The following is a 21926-nucleotide window of genomic DNA, read 5'->3' as shown; positions in this document are numbered from 1 at the left end:
TCTGTGGAGATCAATAAAAATTGCTTAGAAGTTTTTCGCTTTGTTTCTTTCAGAAAACCCTAAAGTTTTGAGATGTAGTATTTTCCTTGGTGTAAACTGAAGAATTGTACCATGAAGAATGGGGAAAAAATACAACATTTCATAAAAATTTTAAGGGATAATCATTTTTCAAAACCTTATAAAGTAGCTGATATTTCTTAGGTAGAATAGGGTTGGAGAAAAAATGATACTGTTAGTTCTTGCCCTTAAGGAGCACAGTCTAGAGAATGAGACACCCAATAGAAAGTTCATCACAGTCGTTGATGATTCTGTGATGGAAATAATCGTCCTCTGTGTTAGCATATGGTGGTTGAGAGGCCAAGTAAGCATTTCCTTCCCAGAGGGGAGGCCTGAGCTGAGCCCTGAAGGACTTGGCCGGCGGCAGAGGAGGAAGGTGAAGTATCACTAGAGAATGTGGTGTATTCAGGGAATCCCAGAGGTCGTGCATGACTGGAATTACGGGGTGCACGTCAGGGAGAAGTGGGAAAGGAAGCTGGAAAGATAGGGCATAAAGTGCTTGGCATGGATTTTATCCTGAAGGAAATTGGGCACTTGAAAGAAAACAGGAAAGACCTAGGACTTTTTGCCAGTGTGCTTCTATCCCTTGGTTGCTCGGACCCCCTCCCATTTTTCTATCTAGATTTGAGGCGGGTGGGGGGAGAAATGGGGGCTGTTACTTTCTCCGTCAGGTTTATGGAACTCCTTATTGTTCCTGCCCTGCCTTTCTGACTCCCTGCCTCAGCCTCCCAGCAGGTGGGGAACCTGTTACACCTAGTAAGACTGTCTGTAAATAAGATTGCATACAATCGGAGTGAGACAGATGTTTAGCAACTGGGCCTTTATTCTATCTAATCTATTTTGGCTGTTGAGATGATTTTTCTGTAAGTTATTTTTCTTTTGGTGGCGGGTTTTTTTCTGCGGGTGGTGGTTCCTAGAATTTAGGTTATTGAATGAGTTTTTTTCCTTACCAAGTAAGGTGTAACCATAAAATGGTTTTCGTGGAACTCTAAACATTAACATGCAGCTAGTAGAGAGTTGCTGTTTGGTCTACATAGGCTGTCTCAAGGACATTGTCTGTACTTTGCTGTGAGGTGAATGAAGGACTTCTACAAGTGGAAATTGGCTGTAAATTTAACAGTTTAGTCACCCTGGCTTTGGGGGATGAGCTAGTGTATCAGGGCAGAGGGTTAACTAGGAACATTTTCTGGCTCGCTGCTGGCCTGTGTAGTGACTGCGCAAATGACAGAACGGCGCTTCCCTCGGTGGCGCAGCCCCAGGAGGCAGGCAGATGGCGCTGCTGCCAGCTTCGCAGCCCTGCAGAGGCGCCTCTCGGCTAGTGGAGCAGGGGCTCAATTTAGCTCTTTCTTGGCCCCCTTGGCCAGGCACGGTCTAGAAAACTGTACTCAGCAGCTGTGGACATTTTGGGCTTATCAAGGGATGGAGGATTTGCTGTGTGCTTGCCTGACTGATCTTTACTTACTGGGCAGGGACAGATTTTAAGGCAGAGCCTGTTAGTTCGCCCCACAGCAGGCCCCAGTTTTCATCCTTGTGACCTTTGCTTCACACCTGTAGCTGATAGTTGTGCGGAGGATAATGGTAAGAGGTGGTGTGACTCAATCTTGACTGTTAAAGAAGACCGTTCTCATCCTTTGTGTTCTTCATATCTTTGCTGTTCATCCATTTAATAGTCACGGGAAGAAAGGAGAGAGATACATCAAATGTCAGTATGTTTTTTAAATCTGTAGTTGCGGTCGTCAGAGGACAGGTAGGAATTACTGTTTCAAATACAAATTTTAAGCTGTCTGGTTGTTTTGACTCTTCCAAATTAACACTCAGAATATCCCCGTGCCAAAAAAAGAGTCTATTATAAGTCTCTTATCCCCCCAAGATTGCTTCCTTACCTCCAGAAATAGTTGGCCATAATTATTACAGTAAACTGGAGTTGAAATCCTTGCCCTTGGGGGCATTATTTTACTGCATAGTATAGTAACGGTGGTTCCTGAGGACAGGAGGCATCCATAACGCTAAATAGTATAGTGTTTTTCCAAGGTAGAAAACTACGTAATATGTTTTATAGATTTGTCTACCCAATATATACTATTTTGGTACATATTGAGTTAATTTTATGTGTTATTTTATGTTAAACTATTTAAAATCCTCAGTTGTATTAGCCATATTTCATGTGCTCAGTAGCCGTGTGTGGTAGTGGCTGCCATATTGGACAGTGCAGACAGAGAACATTTGTATCATCACAGAAAGTTCTGTTGTTCAGCACAGCTTCAAGGTCGTGTTGGAGGTGGAGTGTCTTAGCATCATTTGCATATGGCCACCTATTTTCCTGTTTTCAGTATGATAACTAAGCCAGAAAGACATACTGTTTACCCAGAGAATAACCTCTAGTATTCCAGGGAGTGGGGTGGCGGCAGAGTGGAGTTCAGGACGGGATCTAGAGACCTAAATGCTTCTCAAACTAATTTCATTCATTCTTATTTGAACTCTCAGTGGCTTTTTGGTAGGGAGATAAATTAAATGTATGTATTCTGCCTCCCATCTTGACACAGGATCTGTGAGGTTCTTAAATCTTACATGTAAAAATGTCCCTGAAGTACTTGTCACTCTCATTTTATTTGTTGTGTGATCATTATTGCTCAGAGGCACCAGTTGTAGTAGCCAAAAGCCTAAATATTCTGTAGTCAGTAATGTTCTGATTCTCTTGGCCCTTGTGCAAGGCATGGTGTAAATAAAGGATAATTGTGAACCCATTTAAACTCCCCAACTCCTTTGATTAGCAGTTACGGTGGGTGTTTAAGAGTTGGTAGGTTGAGAAAGGACCTAATTAATGCCATTTTTTTCTGCCAGGTGTTTGTAAATTTGAAACTGTATTTGTCTGCTATGCAGTATTCTACTTTCAAATGTTTCAGACGCTCAGCTTAGAAAAATAATTTTTTAAAAATTAATAATTTTCTGAGGCAAAACAATAGCTTTCATTCCTGTTTTCTCCAACGAGGATTGGGTTAAGTGTAGTTGGCATCAGTTATGGAGCCAGCAGGCATCCTACGTGAGTTTGGTAGTATAGACATAGACCACTGTTTCTGAAGTTTTGTTGAAAGGTAGGCTGCTGTAAGCCATCACATTTCGTTTTTGGCCTGGTTCCGTTGTCTACAATAATTGAATCAGAAAACTTGAGCTTCTTTCAAAGATTACCACCCTTACTCTAGAAGTGGAGAGAGTTGATGTTTTAACTTTAAAATACCCAGTGTTTCATAGTCTTTGTAGCTTTTACTTCCCCCTCTGTTTGTGAGTAGTAACTTTATTTAAAGAAGCGTACACTGGGTGAATGTTGAATATAAAGACAGTGCCTCCGTGTACATTATGCATTTAATCTCTGAATCAGTGTTTTACACAAGCTCTGCCAGAGGAGACTCAGGTTTGAGATCCATTATGCTTCAGGTACAAGTTAAAACTGGTAGTCACGTGAGATAAAATAAGTGAAGAATCATTTAACAGCAACTATTTTAACATGGGGGTGGAGTTCTGAAAGCAACTGTTACTCACCAGTGGTCACTGGTACAGAACAGAGAGAAACTGAAGTCGTGGATAACATATCTTTTTAAGGTAATCACAAGGCTCTTGTAATAGCAATCTATTTTTGCTCTCAAGATTTTCTTTCCCAACAGTGCAGCAGATTTTGGTCCTATTTCAAAGTATCCTTTAATGGTCTTTATTGTTAAAACTTTGCAGTTGAATATAAATAACTCTTTAGAAATAAATTTAAAATTGCAACTGAATTTGGTTTTGCTTTAAAAAATAAACTTTGGATTTCTTGACAGCTGAGCAGTTAAAATGTTAATAATTAACATTTTAGAGAAATACTGAAAACTGAGACTTATGGGAAAGGATCTTTTCTATTAGGTAAAAAACACAGTGAACAAATGATTCTGAATATTAGTGTTACAACTGTTTTTAAGAGATTCATTGAAATGTGATAACAAATCCACAGAATTTAATACTCACAGGAATTCTTAACCATCATGATGGATGAACTGTATTTCAATATAATTGGTTTTTTTTTAATGCTGTATCTTTTATTTTGATTGAAATACCATGTTGAGAAAGGACCCATAGGCTTTACCAGGAGTCTGTGGCTCAAAAAATGCTTTGACTTTGGGCCTATTAGTTTTTATAATGTATGCTATCACTACTGCTTCATTATAAAAGTTAAACTTGTAGGCAAAGAAGTAAAATAGCAATGAGCTAAGATTTTAATGTTTCTTGAAATTTTAGAGCAACAGTTTAGTGATTGTCACCTGGGGCTGATTGGAACTGCAGAGTCTCAGACTCTACCCCAGATATTCTGAATCAGAATCTGCAAAATCTGCATTTTAACAGGATCCCCAGGTGATCCTACTGACCTGGTGCATGCCCCTAAGTAAATCAGTTGAAGGAACTCCTTTACTCAGGAGATGTTAAATGACACGCCCGAGGTGACACAGCTGGTTAGTGGGGAAGCTTGGGTGGAGCTGTTGCTCTCATAATTCTGGTGCTTTAATATCAAGTTATCTGCTTTTGGCCTCTAAAAAGTTAATAAACTGTAGTTACTTAAGGAGTAGTTTATCTTTTTTCCATCCCACTAGTCCGTACCCCAGGCTTTCCCGTTCACCCCCCAGAGTCAAAGGTGGAAGAAGAGCCCTGCTGGTGCCCGTGAGACCATGGAGGAGCAGTGGCAGAGGCGCCGGGCTGGAGGAGTGGTGTCCCCTGCCTTCCCAGTCTGCCCTCGCGGTTTTATTTTAGTCCAGCTTTATAAAAATCATTATCAAGAGTCTGGGCACCAGTTGTTTAATCTTCCATATCAAGTGTATTCCAAGTATATACTAAGTAAATCAAGGTCTAACAAATTCAAGCATATTTTATTCATTACAATTGAATCTAATGTACATGTTGCCTCGTGCATGTTTTAAATTACTTTCAAGGGCAAAAGTTAGTATTACAGTGTTAGTAGTCGTAAAGAAATCGTACTTGTTTAACATCGAAGCCCCTAAAGCCACCGCAGTGGGAAGATGAGAGAAAATGAGCATTTGGTGATATCAGTCAGCCTCCTGGTCACTGACCTGAACACTTGATTCTGTCTGCTTCCTCGCTGTCTTCCCTTCCCAGCCAGCGGCTGTGGAGCACAGGGGATGTCCTCACCACCTCCTCCTTGTACTGTGCCTGCCACGCTGGTGGAGGCCTCATGGCCCCGGCCTTGCTGACCGCAGTGGCCTTTAGGTTGTCTCCTTGCCCCAGTCTCCTCCTGTCCTGGCTCTCTCATGCATGGCTTCGTGTATTTTCCAAAAAATACCCAGTGCCTCCAGACTCCTGGGCCTGCCGTTGGTGGCCTCTCCCCCGAACCCAGTCCACATCCTGGTTTCCTCCTCTCATACTGGACGAACCGCGTTCTGTTTGTCAGGAACTGTCTTTTCATCCTTTCAGCCCCCTTATTCTGGAGTGCTTTAAGTCACCTTCCAGACGAAACTCTCCTTGATTTACCCGCATCCCCTCCCTGTCCCCAGTTTGATCTCTACCTTCTTTAAACGCCCTTCTGTTGGAGTTTATCAAGGAATAGTGAATGTTTTACCAAGTATTGAAGCACTATATGTGCTCTTTATCTTCTCCACTAATCAGTACACTCCCTTGAGGGTCTGATTTATTCTTGATTTCCTCAAGGGAACACAAAAGTGAACAAGACAGACATATAGTCTTAAGGAGCTTACTGCCCCTTTGGGGAGACAGTCAAGTAATCTTGAAGGTAGGACATTGAGGCTGTAGTAAGTGCTATGGGCTAGAGGCATATGATCTCATGGAAGCGCGTGATAGTGGTTTTGGCCCAAACAACTTGTTTTCCAAGTGAAAATTGATCTGAGGTGTAAAGAGTGAATGAGGCACAGTGAGCAGAGGCCCCGAGCCGGGAGGGAGCCTGAATGCAGACAACTGACAGAAGGCCGGTAGTGAGCTTCCTGAACTTCCGAGCACGGGTGCTGTAAGGTAGGGCTGCAGAGGTGGGCGGATCACGCCTGCGCAGAGCAGTGGAAAGCCGCCACTGAAGTGTTTTACGCACGGTGATGGTATTCCTGTTCCAGATCTGTGGCTGCAGTGCACTGGATGAATTAGGGGGAGTGGAGGTGATCACAGGGTGCGTGAGCAGTCTGTTGTGTTTGGGATGACAAATTAAACGCCAAATATCAGTGGCCTAATAATAGAGTAAAGGTTTATCTCTGTCGTGCAGTGCAGTGGGGTTGGGCAGCCCTCTTCTGTCTTGAGGTGTGTCTGCCAGGGTCATCTTTGCAGGGGAAGGCAGAGCTTGAAGATCAGCTTTAAAGGGCCAGGCCTGGCGGTGCTTCCTGTCACGGTGACCACCTCTCACCGAGCAGGGCTCAGTCTTGTGGCCCCAGCTGAGCTTGCGAGGAAGGCTGGAGAACGTGGTCTTCCTGGGTCCATGCATGTCCTCGTCTCCCTCCCCTGCAGTGACTTGAGAGGTTACTGGCACAGTTACGGTAATAGGCAGTGGTAGCTTGGGCTGGGAGAATGGCAACAGAAATGGGGAGAAATGAATATCTTGGAGAAAAACTTGGAAATTCAAAGGGCTAAGTGAGGTGAGGGTAGAGGATTGTTGAGGATGTCTCTTAGGTTTGGCGCTTATATGAAACTGGGATGGTGGTGTGTACTGGGAAAGGAAGACTGATGAGAAGGAGACCAACCTGTATCAGATTTTGGACATGCTGAGCATCAGATCCCTTTGAAACATCCAGCTGCAGATGTTAGATAGGCAATTGGGTGTAAAGACTGTGAGTTCAGAAAGGCAGAAATCTGAACACCGTGCGAGTCCTTTGGATTAGGTGATGGAAACCTCGAGCGTGGATACCTCAGGAGAATGCAGAGTCCTTCCTTTCCACCAACACCGCCATGAGCATCTGCTTTCTGCCAGATTGCTCAACCGTTGCCTCTCTGACCTCACTGAACCTGTGGGGTCCTCGGATCCCTTTGCTGGTCCTTAGGGGATTCCCTTTGGAACTACCCATCATAGCTATTCTAAACCTTTACCCTCCCTCTTCCTATTTTAGAGGAATAAAGGCATAGTCTTTCCTAAGACTGACTCGTGCATCTGTGCCCTGCATCTCGTCAGTCTCATTAGGATTCTGACTGTTGTTTGAGTGGTTAAGTATCCTCTGGAGCCAAATCGCCTGAGTTCAAACCTCAGTTCTTCTGTCAGTTTCTGTGTGACCCTGGCCAAGTTACTTAATCTTTCTATGCCTCAATTTCCCCATCTGTAGGATGCAAGCAGTAATGGTAGCTAGCTCATAGAATGGTGATTTAGAAGTGTGTGACAATAGAAGTACTCAATATTAGTATTTTTTTCTTTTTCTTTAGGGTTTGGCTTTCTTTCTCTTGTTCCTTCAAGCTCTTAAACTGTTAGTGTGGCCGCATCTCCCCAGTGGAAGACAACTTACATGCATTGGAAGTCAGCGTTCAGTCCTCCCCTTCCCTTCGCCATCAGCCATCCTGTCTGCTGTACCTCAGTTCCCTGTGCATCCCCAGCCCACTGCCCTGGATTCCTGCCCATCCCTCTGTCTCCTGAAATGCTCAGAGGCCCAGTCGTCAAGCCCAGTGGTCCGTTTCCAGTCATTCTCGAACTTTACAGTTTCTGGTATTGCTGACCTCCCTTCTGGAAATATTTTCTCTTGGCTTCCAGGATGGTCTTTTCCCCCTTCTTACTTTTTCTTCTTAGCCTTCTGATAATTTCTTCTTAATTCCATTGACTTGTTTCTCTTTTGCTACTTAATGTTGATATGCCTCCGTGGTATTGACTTTGGTCCAAAATACCGATTAAGTGGAGCCTTCCTATTAGATTTGTGCTGTTTCCAGTTACTGACTGGTCATCTCCACCTAGATGTCTTGCACATTCTTCAAGATTAACGTGTTAAACTGTGCCCATCCTCCCCCTTCTGTTTATCCATCAGTCTTTCTGGTCACCAGTCTGGAGAATCCATCCAGGGTCGTCTTTGATGCTCTTCTGTACTGTTTCTCTCAGCTGTATTGGCTCTGCTTTGAAATGTCCTTGGATTTGTTTTTGTTTTCAGCAGCACTGCTGTAGTTCAGAGCTTTCTCTGGATATTGGCAGTTGCCTCAGACGTGGTCTTCCTGCTTCCAGTGTCTTTGCCAGTTTCTCCTTCACAGTCTTTGGTGTTAGTTTCCTCAAGCATAAATGTCTCTAGTATTCCCCTCATCAGAAACCTCCATATTCCTCATTTCAGATGGAAAAAAGCCAAAATTCTTCCTTACTGAGGCTTTTAAGGTGCCTGTAAGTTACAGCCAGATTTGACGGAGGTTAGTTGCATTATGATTGCAGGGTACACATTTACTTTCTGTTTTCAATTACTGATACATAATTAATTTAATTTCCAAGTCGTAATTGAGTGTTGTTTGAAATACTTCACTTAGATATTGACAGATACATTCAAATATTAATTGGTTGGATTCAAGGCTTCACATGTTTCCTTCATGCTTTTAAAGATGGATTAGTCAAATGTGATTTACAAATCACCAGTTATGGACTAGGGAGTTAGAGGAATTAGGGTCTGTTTCTAATTCCTTGTTAATTTTTGTCACTTTGAACATTTTATTCATCTCTATTCAAAAAATCAGAATAAAGATTCTTAACTTGCTTTCCATAGATGAACTGTGAAGATCAGAACAATACTACTCCTAAAGCAGTAAAAGAAGGTTTAAGGTAGTATTTTTTAAAAATGGGAAAGCGGTAAGATTGTGTAACTTTGGAGGTAGTTTTCTAGCCTTAATTTTCTATATATTCCTCTTTGTTAGAGTAAAATGTTCATTTAGGATTAGATTAGGTAGGATTGAAGTGGATTATGATTAGATGTAGATTAGATCAGATGGGATTGAGGTGAGCTCTTTTAATCAATGAGATGATTAAGTGGCCCAGTTACCTTAATACTAAGTAACTGCTAGGATCTTTGTGTATTTTAACCCCCAGAATTCTTACATGGATTTTTCTTTTCTTTTTTTTTTTTTTTTGCGGTACGCGGGCCTCTCACTGTTGCGGCCTCTCCCGTTGCGGAGCACAGGCTCTGGACGTGCAGGCTCAGCGGCCATGGCTCACGGGCCCAGCCGCTCTGCGGCATGTGGGATCTTCCCGGACCGGGGCACGAACCCGTATCCCCTGCATCGGCAGGCGGACTCCCAACCACTGCGCCACAAGGGAAGCCCCTTACATGCCTTTTTAAGTAACAACTTTATTGAGATATAATTCACATATCATAAAGTACAGTTCGCTGATTTTCAGTATGTTTCCAGAGTTGAGCATCCATCACCACTGTCAAATTCCAGAACATTCCATCACTCCAAAAAGATGCCCGTCCCACTAGTAGTCGCTCTGCATTCCCTCTCCCCTTTGCCACTGGAAACCACTAATCTGCTTCCTGTCCATGGATTTGACTGTTTTCAACATTTCAGGGAATAGACTTGTGAGCAATGTGGCCTCGTATGTCTGGGCCTTTACTTAGCATGGTGCTTTTCAAGGTTCATGTGTCGTGTAGCGGGTATCAGCACCTCATTCTGTTATGGATGAATAATATTCCATTGTATGGATATGCCACATTTTGTTTATTCATCAGCTGATAAACATTGGATTCTTTCTACTTTTTGGCGGTTAGAAATAATGCTGCTATGAACTTTCACGCACAGGTTTTTGTATGGACATATGTTTTCATTTCTCCTGTGTCTACGCTGAGGAGTGGTGTTGCTGTGTGTTAACACATGCATTGGAAGTCAGCATTGGAATGTTTTGAGGAGCTGCAAGATGTTTAATGTTTTGAGGAGCTGCAAGATGGTTTCCTGAAGCGGCTGCACCATTGTTGTAGTTCTTTCAGCAACATTTAAGGGCCCTAGTTTCTCAACAGCCTCACCAACATTAGTTTCTGTCCACAGCCATCCCGGTGGGTGTGAAGTAGTTTTTCATTGTGGTGTTGATGTGCACTTACCTAATGACTAATGGTGCTGAGCGTTTTTTTCCAAGTGCTTCTTGACCGTTTTTTAAAAATCTTCTTTGGATAAATGTCTATTCAAATTGCTTGCCCATTTTTAAATTGGGTTGTCTTTTTTATTGTTGTTATAAGGTTTCTTTGCAAGTTTCTTATTGGATATACGATTTGCAAATATTTTTTCCTAGTGTGCAGGTTATGTTTTCATCTCACACGCATTTATATTTAATCAAATGGTGTGATGTTAATTTTGGGTATCATTAACATTTTGGCATTGTTTAGTATTTAAATTCTATTAAGTTTATAATTCTTGCTTTAGAAAAGCTAACATGCAAACCAAAGTAGTTAATGAAGCATAAAAAATTATAAAGTTAATGGAAATGGCACATTTCTTAAAGAAGTTGAAAAGATCAAAAAGTGATTTTAGATCTTTGGTTATCAAGATCTTATGTAACCACTTCTTCATTTTGGAATAGCAAGTATAACATGGTAAAAGGTTATTTTCTGTAGTCAGTATAATCCTAAATTAAGCTATCCTCTTTGTTATAGCAGTAAATATTTATTTATTTTTAATCAAGATATAATCGACATATAACATTATGTAAGCTTAGGGTTTACAAGGTGTTGATTTTTGATTCATTTATATATTGCAATATGATTACCACCGTAGGTTAGCTAACACTTCTATCACATCACATAATTATCATTTCTTTTCTTGTGGTGGGAACGATTAAGATCTAGTCTCCTAGCAGTCTCATTTATTCTAATTTTAATTTAAAACTTGGAGATTTTATAAATGAAATTTTACAGGTATGTGACTGATATGTTACTGGATTAATCATATAATTTTGACATGTTAGTAGAACAAAGATCTTTCAATTCTTTTATTAGTGAAGTATGTGCTGTAGTAGTGGAATTTTCTCAACCCAGCCACTCTGACCATCTATTATTCGTTATGAAAAGAATTTCGGGTATTATTAACACCCAAACTGGGGAGATGACTGCCCCAGTCAGGGCTCTGAGCAACCTGTATAAGAAGAAACTAATTCAGCACCCCAGGAAGCACTGTTTGCTAGGTTTCAGGGTTGGAGGAGCTGCTGTAGCTGAATCTTCCCTTACTCCCGCATAATAGTGATGAATGGCTTAGATATGTAATCTTTTTAAAAGTTTAATGACTGAAATTAGTGTTTGCAGCTCAAATTTTCTAGTCTTCCTATTAGATGGTAAATATACCTAAAAAAATTTAAGTGTATGCCAGTCTATGAACCAAAAGTTACGTAGTGTTTTGTATTTGGCATGATAAAAACTGTAAGCCTCCTTGTGATTTTTTTCCCCTCTCATTCTAGGCCTCAGGAGTGCAAGTTGCTGATGAAGTATGTCGCATTTTTTATGACATGAAAGTTCGGAAGTGCTCCACACCAGAAGAAATCAAGAAAAGAAAGAAAGCTGTCATTTTTTGTCTCAGCGCAGACAAAAAGTGCATCATTGTAGAAGAAGGCAAAGAGATCTTGGTTGGAGATATCGGTGTAACCATAACGGATCCTTTCAAGCATTTTGTGGGAATGCTTCCTGAAAAAGATTGTCGCTATGCTTTGTATGATGCAAGCTTCGAAACAAAGGAATCCAGAAAAGAGGAGTTGATGTTTTTTTTGTGGTAAGCATTGTTAGAAATATTGAACCTTTGTAAATCTCAGAGTTAATCTCTTATTGTCAGCTTAGCACCTCACCAGATTCTTCTCCAACACGCCCTGCCAGGAACCAGCCTCCCGCTTCACTTGTGCCTCTGTGGCCTTTGAAGCTGGTGCTGGCGTGGCCTCCAGCTGGGATTTGCTCTGCATTCACATTGTCCAGTAGGGTAGCTACTAGCCTCTTGGGGCTGTTGAAATTAAAGTCTGAAGTTCAGTTTCTCAGTTGAATCACCACATTTCAAATGCTCAGTAGCCACATGTGACTAGTGGCCACCTTTTTAGGTAGCACAGCACCGATACAGAACATTTCCTTTGCTGCAGAAAGCTCTATTTATTGGACAGCGTTGTTGTAAATAGTGAAACTGTGCTATAAAGTGATTTACATGGCCTTAAAAGGCTGTCTAAATTAGTTATTCTGGTCTTTTCAAGTAAGTTCATATTTGAGATTAAGCTTGATTTAAAAGTCACCCTATATTCCTCATTTAATTGTATTGTATGTAGTACATTCCTTGGTATGGAATTCTTACACAGCGAGAATCTTCTCTGGCTTCCAAGGGGAAGGGGGAAGTGGTAACGGCCTCTGATTTGGGGGGCGTGAGTGTCCTCTGGACTCTGGCCTGAGCCCAGCAAGGCAAGGAGGGGCTTAACTCTCAGCTGTGTGCCACCAACAACGTGGGACCATGGGGCTGGGAAGTCAAAAGAGTTCAGGTCTCAGGGAATGTAACCCTAGGCCACGGCTCAGTCCCTTGCAGCCCTGGCTGCACCTGGTGAGGTCAGATGCGCGTATTGGGCGCCCACTGTGGAAGGAGCCTGGCAGCCACAGACACAAGTGCATAAAGATAGTAGTGAGACTTAAAACCGAGCATGTTGAATGAAGGTGCATCCTTTAAACTTTTATTTCTGCTACATGCCAGGCATTGTGTTAGGGCTGGGAAAATAGCTGTGAAAAAACCAGCTAAAGCCCTGGCTCTTCCGGGCTTTACTCTTGAGTGGCAGGTATGGCAGGTAAAGGTTTAAGCTTTTAAACTGGTTAATATTTCCTTCATTTGCACTATTTTTTATCCTGGATTTTTATCCTTTTTTTTTTCCACTATGAAAATGATACATCCTTATTAAAGAACATTTGGAAAATAAAAGTAGAATGAAGAAGAGAAGATTCAGTGTTAGTGCAGTGTTTTATTTTTGCTTTATTACTTTTTAAAAGAAAGATAAAACCTTATAGGAGTTTTCCATCACAAGCTCTGTTTAGGGCCCAGGGAACGGCTCTTGCTTCAAGTATTTTGAAGATCTGTTTAGAGTAAAATCAGAACAGCTAAAGCTTTTTTTGTCCCTGACGTATTTTGCATAAGAAAAGCACCCACTTACTTTTGTAGCTGGTGCATCTGAGGTCCTTGTTGTGGCTTTGCCTCCCTCCTTGGACCTCAGAGTTGTGAGGAATATGCGCCGAGAGACCGAGAAACTGCCCTTCGCCTTGTTCCCAGGAATAGACTCAGCCCGCTGTGTGGGCGGCAGACTAGCTGAGGGCCCCACTGGGGCACGGTGTTCATGACTGTGGAATGTCCTGGAAATATGGCAGCTAAATGGAATCGTGGTGGTGTGGAGTGCAGGCAGGCCTGAGGTTTGGTGTATAGTGAGAGATGATGCATTCGTAGATGTGCAGTTTGAGTAGATGAGATGTTTCTGTGCATTGTTAGTATTTCTCTTACTTTCAACGTTGCAGGTAAAGAACATGGTAAAGCGTATGCTGTGCTTCCAGTATTCGTTCAAGAGGGGGAGGCACTAAACGTTTTGTAAATATGAGATAATAGTTATATTAACAATTAAGACATAATGATTGCTGAATTGCCATTAAGCTTAGAAAAAGAAATCCTTGTGACGTGTTTTACTATGTTAGACTGAGATGGACAACGAGTGCCTGAGGTCAGAACTTGCTGCTGGAACAGATGTGAATGAGGGGACCGGGTGGGCAGGGGTAGTAAGGGGACTTGGACTTTATATACATTCTTTTCCAGAAAACAACCTGAAGCAAAAATTGCTAGCATCTCTTAATTCTGGGTGGCAGATACTTGACTTACAGATTATTCTCTGTACTTTTCTGTATTTTGAAACTTTTCCACCAGAAAGTATTAAAAACCTCATACAAAGATGGTGGTTATTAGCCTGAACTCAAGCCTTTATTGATACGAGTGAAAAACAATTATTTGCAAGAAAACAGTTGGGTCATACAGTGAATTATCCAACGTTGTTTCTTTTATTCTAGCGCCATTAACTGATTTCTAATCATTGGTCCTCAACTTTTTTCCCACCTTCGTCAACCTGAGTTATTCTGTATACGCTCAGCCACCACGGTCCAAGGAGCGGAATTGGAAAAATTGTGTAGTTAGAGAAGCTCTCCCAGAAGATTCTGAGGACCCTCCCTGCCCACTGCTGCAGATGTTTAACAAGATGTAAATTGAACTTTCTCTAAACCACTGTTTTTCTTCTTTGGCGCTTCTGTATCCAGGGCTCCAGAACTAGCACCTCTGAAAAGTAAAATGATCTACGCAAGCTCCAAGGATGCAATCAAAAAGAAATTTCAAGGTAAGGCCTAGCTGACTTCCGGTACTCGGCGGTGTCATGAGCCCTGGCACGGGGACCGCCTGTTCTAAGAAGCACCTTACTCTCTTTGGAGGGCCCTGGCCACAGAGGAGGGCATCACTGCTTGTTTAGAGGAAAACCCTGGAGGCTGACCCAGCTTTCTGCGCGTCTCTGCCTTGTGCAGGCCACCCTGGGCCGAAAGGCCTGTGTTCGATATTCTGTTCCCTCGACACTGTGTGTGTACTCCTGTTCAGTCTGGTGTGAAACTAGTTTGAGATGCTGTCAAGTTTCTCACGTAGCAGGTGGGGACTAACTGGTCATACTAAGTAATAAATTTGCTGTTACCTCTGAATGTAGTTGACAGAACACAGTTGCACAAAGGAAATGTTCATAAATGGGAAGGGCTGCTCTTGTCGCTGGCTCTTCTTTGGAATGGTATGATTTTACGTTATAGACGCATCTGTGTCCAGAGGAGAGTGGCCTCAGTCCTTGGGCTGGCCAGTTATATTTGACTTGCCGCTGGGTGATTGGGACCCTGATGAGATGGCCTGGACGCACTTACTGTCTCCAGCCAGGAGGAGATGTTGGTATGATGGACAGAGCATGGGGCAAGTGCCCTTAGCCCGCTGAGGGCTAAGCTTGTCGTCTGAGTGCTGTGTGACCTCCACGGGCCGGGTTCTCCCAGCTGGGAACGGGAGGTGCGCAGTAGAAGAGGTGGCCCCCTACCTTCCTGCTGTGGCCGCTCCAGACAGCTGGGAGAGCCGCAGTCACAAGGGCTTGGCCTAGGGTCATTTTCATTTTGCTTGTTTTACTGTGACTGATTTTTATATTCTTGTAGTAGATCGGGTTTGCCCTAGCGTGTTTTACTTGGGAAAACAAAGTTCTCGCTTCCTTTCCTGCATCGTGCAGTCCTTGTCAGGCTCCTCATGTGCTTGGTTTGGTGTCGGGCTGCCCCTAGAAGTGTGTGCACTGGCCGGGGAACTGGTGTTTTGACGTGACCCCTTAGCTTCAGCACTGGCACAGGGCACCCCAGAGGGCGTCGGAGTGGATTCCTCCTCGCTCTGCGGTGCGTTCCAGTAAAGGAGCTGCTCCGTGGACTTGATCTGCTGACGTGAAAGACCATCTCCCTGGTGCCTTTTTTCCTGGTGAAACCTTCGCTGGCTTTCTCCAGTCAGTCCTGAGTGGTCCAAAAGCTGACCTGCTGTGCTTTCAGCAGCTTAAGAAATGGTCTTAAAATTATGGAAAATCAGAAAATGCAGCTGTTGAAAAGAGAGCAGCTGTTTACAGAGAAGCTACTGTATATGATTCCATAATTGAGCTCCTTTTGTGCAGTGTGGTGTTGTAATTTTGATGAGAAGGCGATCAGTAAAACATTTTACATAGTCTTAATTGTGACAGATTTCTTGATGTATTGTGCGGTGCCACTGGAGACCTGTTTTCTGGAGCAGAAGTGATCCCATTTGTAAGTGCTCTTATTCCTCAATTCAGTTGACTAAATCAACTGTACGATCAAAACATCAAATTCATATGTTTATGTATATTTCAAAAACCAAGAAAAACTTCCTAGACCTGCTTTTTAACTTGTTGAAATACAGCGCATCTGTAGAAAAGCGTACGTGAATTACGGTTGTTTCCTGGTTTAATGACCAGCGCCCCGAAGCCTTCCCGGTGCCCCTCCTCACACCACTGCCCCTACTTCTTCCCCCCAGGGACACCAGTCCCCTGGCTCCTAACAGCATAAGGTAGCTCTGGCTGATTTTGTGTTATACGAGTGGAACCGTCTAGAACATACGCTATTAAGTCTGGCTTCTTTTTGTCAGCATTAGTCTGTGAGAGTCATTCGTGATGATGCATGTGGTTACAGATTGCTCGTCACTGTGTGCTATTCCGTGGTTTGTATATGCCACGGCTTTCCCACCCACGTTTGAACTGGTCTTTTAAAACAGTTGGATATCTTAGAGAAATACGTAAGCTACTGCCATAATTCTAAATAGAATTGTTGTTTTTCCTCCCTAGGCATAAAACATGAATGTCAAGCAAATGGGCCAGAAGACCTCAATCGGGCTTGTATTGCTGAAAAGCTAGGTGGATCCTTAATTGTAGCTTTTGAAGGATGCCCTGTGTAGACCATCACTCGGTGCCACAAACTGAAAGCTTCCGTGTTTAATGTTATCCTTTCGCTATGTAAGTAAAGCTGATGCGTTTAGGCCAGGGACTCGCTGAGGGGAGCTGTCTTGTCATTTGCTAGGGTAAACTATTCCATGCACATGTGCAAATGGCCCTAAATAAATCTAAACTCTAAAGTTGTATTGGTGTGAAATTAAATTCTTACTGGCCAAATGCCTGTTTTGATTAGTTGACTTGTAAAGATTTTTGTTAAGCTCATGATTTTTAATAGTGCAGTTCACACAACAGTCCAAGGCCACATGAAGAGAACTACTGCATCTTCATTAACCTCAGTAGTTACTTTGTTTCTTTTGCTTAGAGAATTGGTCATAATCTGGTTATAATTTTGGCCGAAATTCTTTTTTCTCTGTTGAGCTAAACTGAGTAATGGAAAATAATTCTCACAACATGTAACGGCACTAATGTACTTACTAACTACGTAAGATTCTACCAGACGTGTGGCGGAGACTGCTTAGAACCAGCACCGATCTTGCACAGCACTACTTCATGCACGTGGCTGGCACACAGGAAGCAGCTCCTGCACCTGCAGCTGCTCGCTGGTCTAGTTGGGAGGCTGTTCTGAGAGTGACCTTGCATCTTGGAAATCTGGAGAATGTGCACTGTCTTGTAACAGCGAATTATAATGCAAATTTGGGCTCCAGTGTAATCCACTTTGTTGATGAAAATGGTGAGGTGGTGTATTGACAGACTGGGATACCGGGATGTCTTTAATTGTGTCTCCTTCAGAACTGTGTTGCTTCTGGTACAATAAGGTTTGGAAGAACATTATGTTTACTCTGGGGCCTGGGCAAGCTTCTTAATTTCCTAGAGTAGTTTGCCGACTGTCTGAAGCAGGGAGCGGGTGTGACGGCCGACAGCCACGGGAAGCCACGCTGAGGACACCTGGAAGTGACTGCCTTTCACATCACAGGCGTAACACTGAAAAACACAGAGATGCATAAACAGTGGAATTTAGAAGTAGCAGTACTGGCTTTATGTAATAAAGGAAGCATTTTTAATTTCTCTCTCGTGTAATTATTCATGGCTGAATTGGGGATAAAGGATTTTGCCTTCCATGTGTGGGGTTAGGTGTGGAGGTTTGGGTATTTCGGACAATTAGCATTAAGGCCACAGCCCCCTCCTCCTCTGATTGAATGAAAAAGTTGGTATAAAAGTTGGGAGTCTTTCTCTTATTCCAAATGTTTATCCAAATGCCAGGATTTTGTCTCCTCTCTGATTCATCTGGGAGCCAAAAAAGGATACGCTTTGATCAAAGTACTTCTTTCAAAATTATCTAGAAAATAGTGCTGGCTTTACCAGCACTGGCTTTACCAGCACTATTTTCTAGATAATAGTGGTTTTCTAGATAAAAGTGGTTTACTGATAAGCTGCTTGTCGTTCTTTCATCCTGAATTTGTTTTCTCTTCTGGAAAGCAGTGCTTTTAGTGAGTGTACGTTAACAGGCCTCCGAGAAGCGCTGCAGGCCCAAGGCTGCCCTTTTCAAGAATCAGCTTTGTAGGTAGAGCCAGGAGTCTAGAAGGAGAAGGTCTTTTCTGTGGCTTCACCTTGTGACGTGTGGCCCCACCTGTACGAGTACCACCACTCCTCCGTGCAGGTATGTCGGGGTGGGGCTGCTGCCGTGGGGAGGGTTTCGAGCACAGGGATGTGATGTGATGTAAACAGCTCCCAGCGGTCCACTTGACTCCAGAAATTGGGAAATGCTAACAGTCACTTATATCTCTGCCTAGGGGAGCTTTTGGATTCCTGAGGTTGGGGCCCAAGAATCCTGCTAACCAGCACTCCGGGTAATTCTGCTGCAAAATTAGAGTTTTGAGACCTCAGCTGACATTGGTGAGGAATAAAACCACAGGTATTCTCTGCTTTCAACACATTTACACTTTTATAAGTGTTAACACATTGCAGAAGTGTGTGTGGAAAGCTGACTTAGGGTTCATTTAATCATTACTCTTTTGTCCCGAGGAAGAAGCAGATAAAGCCACTGCTAACGGAAGTTCAGAGCTTGACTGTGAAGTTTGTTACTCAGAGAATATTAATCTCTAAGAAAACAGTGAGCACAGTGACTCAATAACATTAGGCTTAGTCGAGTGGTTTCCTTTTTTTAGAACTCCTCAGAGTGCTGGCTGGTCCACACACGGAAGTGCAGCTTCTGTTTCTTCACCAGTTCGTGCCCTTTGGACTATCAGAGCCTGGATATGCCCAAGGGCAGACTCATCACTTTGTCATGACCTGGGGCACTTCTGAAACGTGCAGTCAGTCTTTAGACCAAGTTCCAGCCGGGCTGCAGCTGGAAGAAGGGTCACTGCATGGTTGGCTGGAGGGGCAGCAGGAGGGGACTTACTGAGCCTGCAGCCAGTGCCTCAGTAGCCAGTCCAGAGAGGTAAAGTAACTTGTCTAAGGTCACACAGCTCATGGGCGGCACAGCTGGACAGCTCAGGTATCGTTTTCCGGTCCTAAGCTATTCCCATCACGCATCTGGAGTTCTGAGATTTTGTTCTATTTGGGGCGGGAAGGAAAACAACACTCTTCTTTTGCATTTTGAGTCCTGTTGGCCCCAAACCTGCAGGAAGCTCAAAGAGAAGGCGTTTGTGGAGTGTCTGGTGGCTTCTAGGATCTTGTGTCTTTGCTGCCTGCAGGTCAGGCATCCCGGTGTTTGTGCATTTTATTGACAGTCACGCGGAGGTGACTGGAGGAAGCTAGTCCAGAAAGCCGCCACCAGCGTGACGGAGCTTCCGGGTCTGGAGGGGATGTTGATGGGCCTCGTGACTCTGAGCTTCAGGTCAACCCGGGAGCCTCTGCAGGGGGACTTTGGACCAGATGCTGTCAGAGCCCCCAGCTCTCCTGTCGGGGCCTGAGACATGGGCTGGGTCTGTGAGGGCAGCTGCCCGCCCCCCTCCCCAGCCCGAGGGTGGGACCTGGCCCAGGGACAGCGAGGCCCGTGGGCTCCCCCTGCCGGCCAGCAGGGAGCTGCTGCTGCTGCTGGGCCTCAGGGTGGGGGGTTGGGGAGAGAGGGGCTCACCCTGCCCTGGGCCGCCTGGTCCCCACAGGTGGACGCTGGGCCCCACCAGGCGGTCTGAGGACGGAGCCCAAAGGCAGCAGCTCGGCACCCCCAGGGTCTCCTGTGCCTTCTTTCCTGGAAGTGACCCATTCCTGTGCCTTCAGGGGGCATCTGCCTAGCGTCAGGGTCCTCAGTTCTGAAGCTGGTGTGGTGAGGGAGGGGAGCTTAGTGGAAACGCAGGCTCCTGGGCCCACGGTGGCCACTCGGATGCCAGAGACCTGGTTTGGGGCACGAGGCCGTCCTGTTTCCCACCAGAAAATGGCCCCAAACCCCTACCCTTGCGTGAAGGGCCCTGTGTGCCAGAGGGTGAGTCGTGAGCCGGGCGTGGGCTCCAGGCTCACAAACCTCCCCAGGTCTCCTGACCTTGGCTGGTGTTAGAGGCGGGCCTGAAGCCTGCCCAGCCTTTCACCAGGTGAGCCACTCTCACTTTTGCAGGGTTCTTTGCAGGGTGGGGGAGGTTCCTCTCCCACAGGCACTGAAAGATGTCACGTGAGAACTGAGCCTACGGGCAGGCCCGTGGCCAGCTCAGGTGTCATCAGTCACTTCCGCTCGGGCTCCTGGCCAGAACCTGTGTCCTGCGGCCCGCGGGCTCCCTCTCCACTTTAGCCCCCTGCAGAGTTCCAGGCGGGTATGACTGTCCCCCTCAGTGGCTCCCAGTGCCCTCCTGTCTAGACCACTTGACTTCATGACCTGGCTACACAGGGCCCTCCCAGACACTCACTCTGTGTGCACCACTGTCCCCTTGGCCTTGACCCCTCCTTCTCTGACAGTGCCTCTGTGCTGAACTCCAGCTTCTGCTCACATCTCTGGGGAACTATCCCAGAATTTCCAGCACCCTGATCCCAACAGAGTTGCAACATACAAGTGCCACACAGCAGGGCCAGGTGGCCCACGTACCAAGTGCCCCTGAAAGCCAGGCCCAGGTCTTGGCTGTGCAGACTGAAAGCACTGCCCGGCCTCTGGCAGTGGCTCGCATGGGGCCTTGGGCAGCACCCTGGTCTTTCCCTCCCCAGGGTCCCGAGGCTGCTGTGACAACCACCCCAGAGAGGAGTCAACCCCCCCCCCCCACTGCGATGAATGGGATGCGGAGCTTCTCAAGCAGGTGGTGAGACCCCAGTACTCAGCTGCTTTCCCTGGGAGCACCACCCTCCCTTCCATCTGGCTGTACCTGTAGTCTAAGTTCAGCCTATCAGACCCCTCTCCCAGGATTATGGGTCCTGGAATTGAGCTGAAAGTACCAGCGAGACCCCCGCCCCCCGCCCCCGCCCCGCCAGGGTTGCTCTGATTCACCTTCTGTTCCTAGGTTGGTGCAACTGCTCCTGTCACCCTGTCTCTAAATCCTTTTTACACACCTCCTGACCACAGATTCTGTGGGCCCCTCAGAACACAGTGGGTCCAAAGATCACCCCAAGTTCAGCTGCCTGCCCCCCGGCCCTGGGCCAGCCCTCCTGCAGCGTGGATGTTTGCCCAGGTCCGTGTTCATTCCTGGAACTCACTTCACATGACAGCCTAGGCTGCCCACAGCCCTGCTAGGGAACCGCCTCAGTTCCTCAGGGTGGAGCCCACAGGGCATCTGGCCACCAGGTGTCACGGGCCCTGCTCCCTCATCCTGCCCGGTGGGTGCTAGGGCCCGGGTGGGGAAAGCGCGGGGGGGACCAGAAACCACACTCATTCTCTCCCAAAGTGCCGGGCGACACGCGGGTTTTAATGGCATCAACACCCAGGAGGTCACACGTCAGTTGTGGTGGCAACTTCTTCCAGGGGTGAGAACTGCTGCCTCGCTGGCTGTGACCCTACAGTCTGCGCTGCAGCCTTCAGGACTCACCACCTGGACCGCCCATCGCCCGACCGCCAACCCCACAAAAGACACAACAATTGCACTGACTGATTGACATACACACCCCAAGGTCCCGGCCCCCTAGCACACACCCAGGTCTGTCACACAGCTGCTGAGGGCTTTGGCGTCTGCTGGCCGGTGGTCCAGGGCCGGTCCTAGGGAATAGTGTTTATCGAATGTGACAAAGATTCTTTTACAAACTGGGGTCTGGAAGAGCTACTTCTGGTGCTAAGAGACTCTCGTCTCTATGGCTTCTCAGAGCTACCCAAGTTGGGCCCAGATAACGCTGTGTTGGTTTGTTTATTGGTCAGGAATGTGTAAGGCATTTTGGTAAGTTGAACAGTGACTTCTTTTTCCGCAGGAAGCTCAGACAGATGTTCCCTCCTTCGAGCTGCTGCTGCCGGCCTCCTGTGAACAGAGGGCGGGGGAGGGGCAGGCTGGGCCTAGGGGCCTCGTCCCTACACCACCCTGCCTACCACCTTCCACCTTGAGAGGCCCCTGGGGCTGGA

At 45.4% G+C, this 21926-nt stretch overlaps 2 protein-coding genes across 5 annotated transcripts in view; one reads left to right on the top strand and one right to left on the bottom strand.

The window, feature by feature from the left end:
- The window catches only part of DSTN (destrin, actin depolymerizing factor), a 37346-nt gene extending 19819 nt beyond the window's left edge, over window positions 1-17527 (top strand). The window contains exons 2-4 of the mRNA XM_079899100.1: window positions 11420-11727; window positions 14265-14341; window positions 16355-17527. Coding sequence (XP_079755226.1) covers window positions 11420-11727; window positions 14265-14341; window positions 16355-16464 — 495 coding nt within the window. The 3' untranslated portion in view covers window positions 16465-17527. The remainder of the gene's footprint in view (window positions 1-11419; window positions 11728-14264; window positions 14342-16354) is intronic.
- Window positions 17528-21202: 3675 nt separating this feature from the next.
- The window catches only part of RRBP1 (ribosome binding protein 1), a 59187-nt gene continuing 58463 nt past the window's right edge, over window positions 21203-21926 (bottom strand). For all 4 annotated transcript variants that reach the window (XM_079943787.1, XM_079943789.1, XM_079943788.1 and 1 more), the window contains one exon: window positions 21203-21825. In XM_079943787.1, coding sequence (XP_079799913.1) covers window positions 21784-21825 — 42 coding nt within the window. In that variant the 3' untranslated portion in view covers window positions 21203-21783. The remainder of the gene's footprint in view (window positions 21826-21926) is intronic.

Source organism: Stenella coeruleoalba, assembly GCF_951394435.1.
Source record: "Stenella coeruleoalba genome assembly, chromosome: 15".
NCBI classification, from domain to species: domain Eukaryota; kingdom Metazoa; phylum Chordata; class Mammalia; order Artiodactyla; family Delphinidae; genus Stenella; species Stenella coeruleoalba.
The sequence above is the reverse complement of the archived record's forward strand: the minus strand, read 5'-3'. Positions and strand labels throughout refer to the sequence as shown.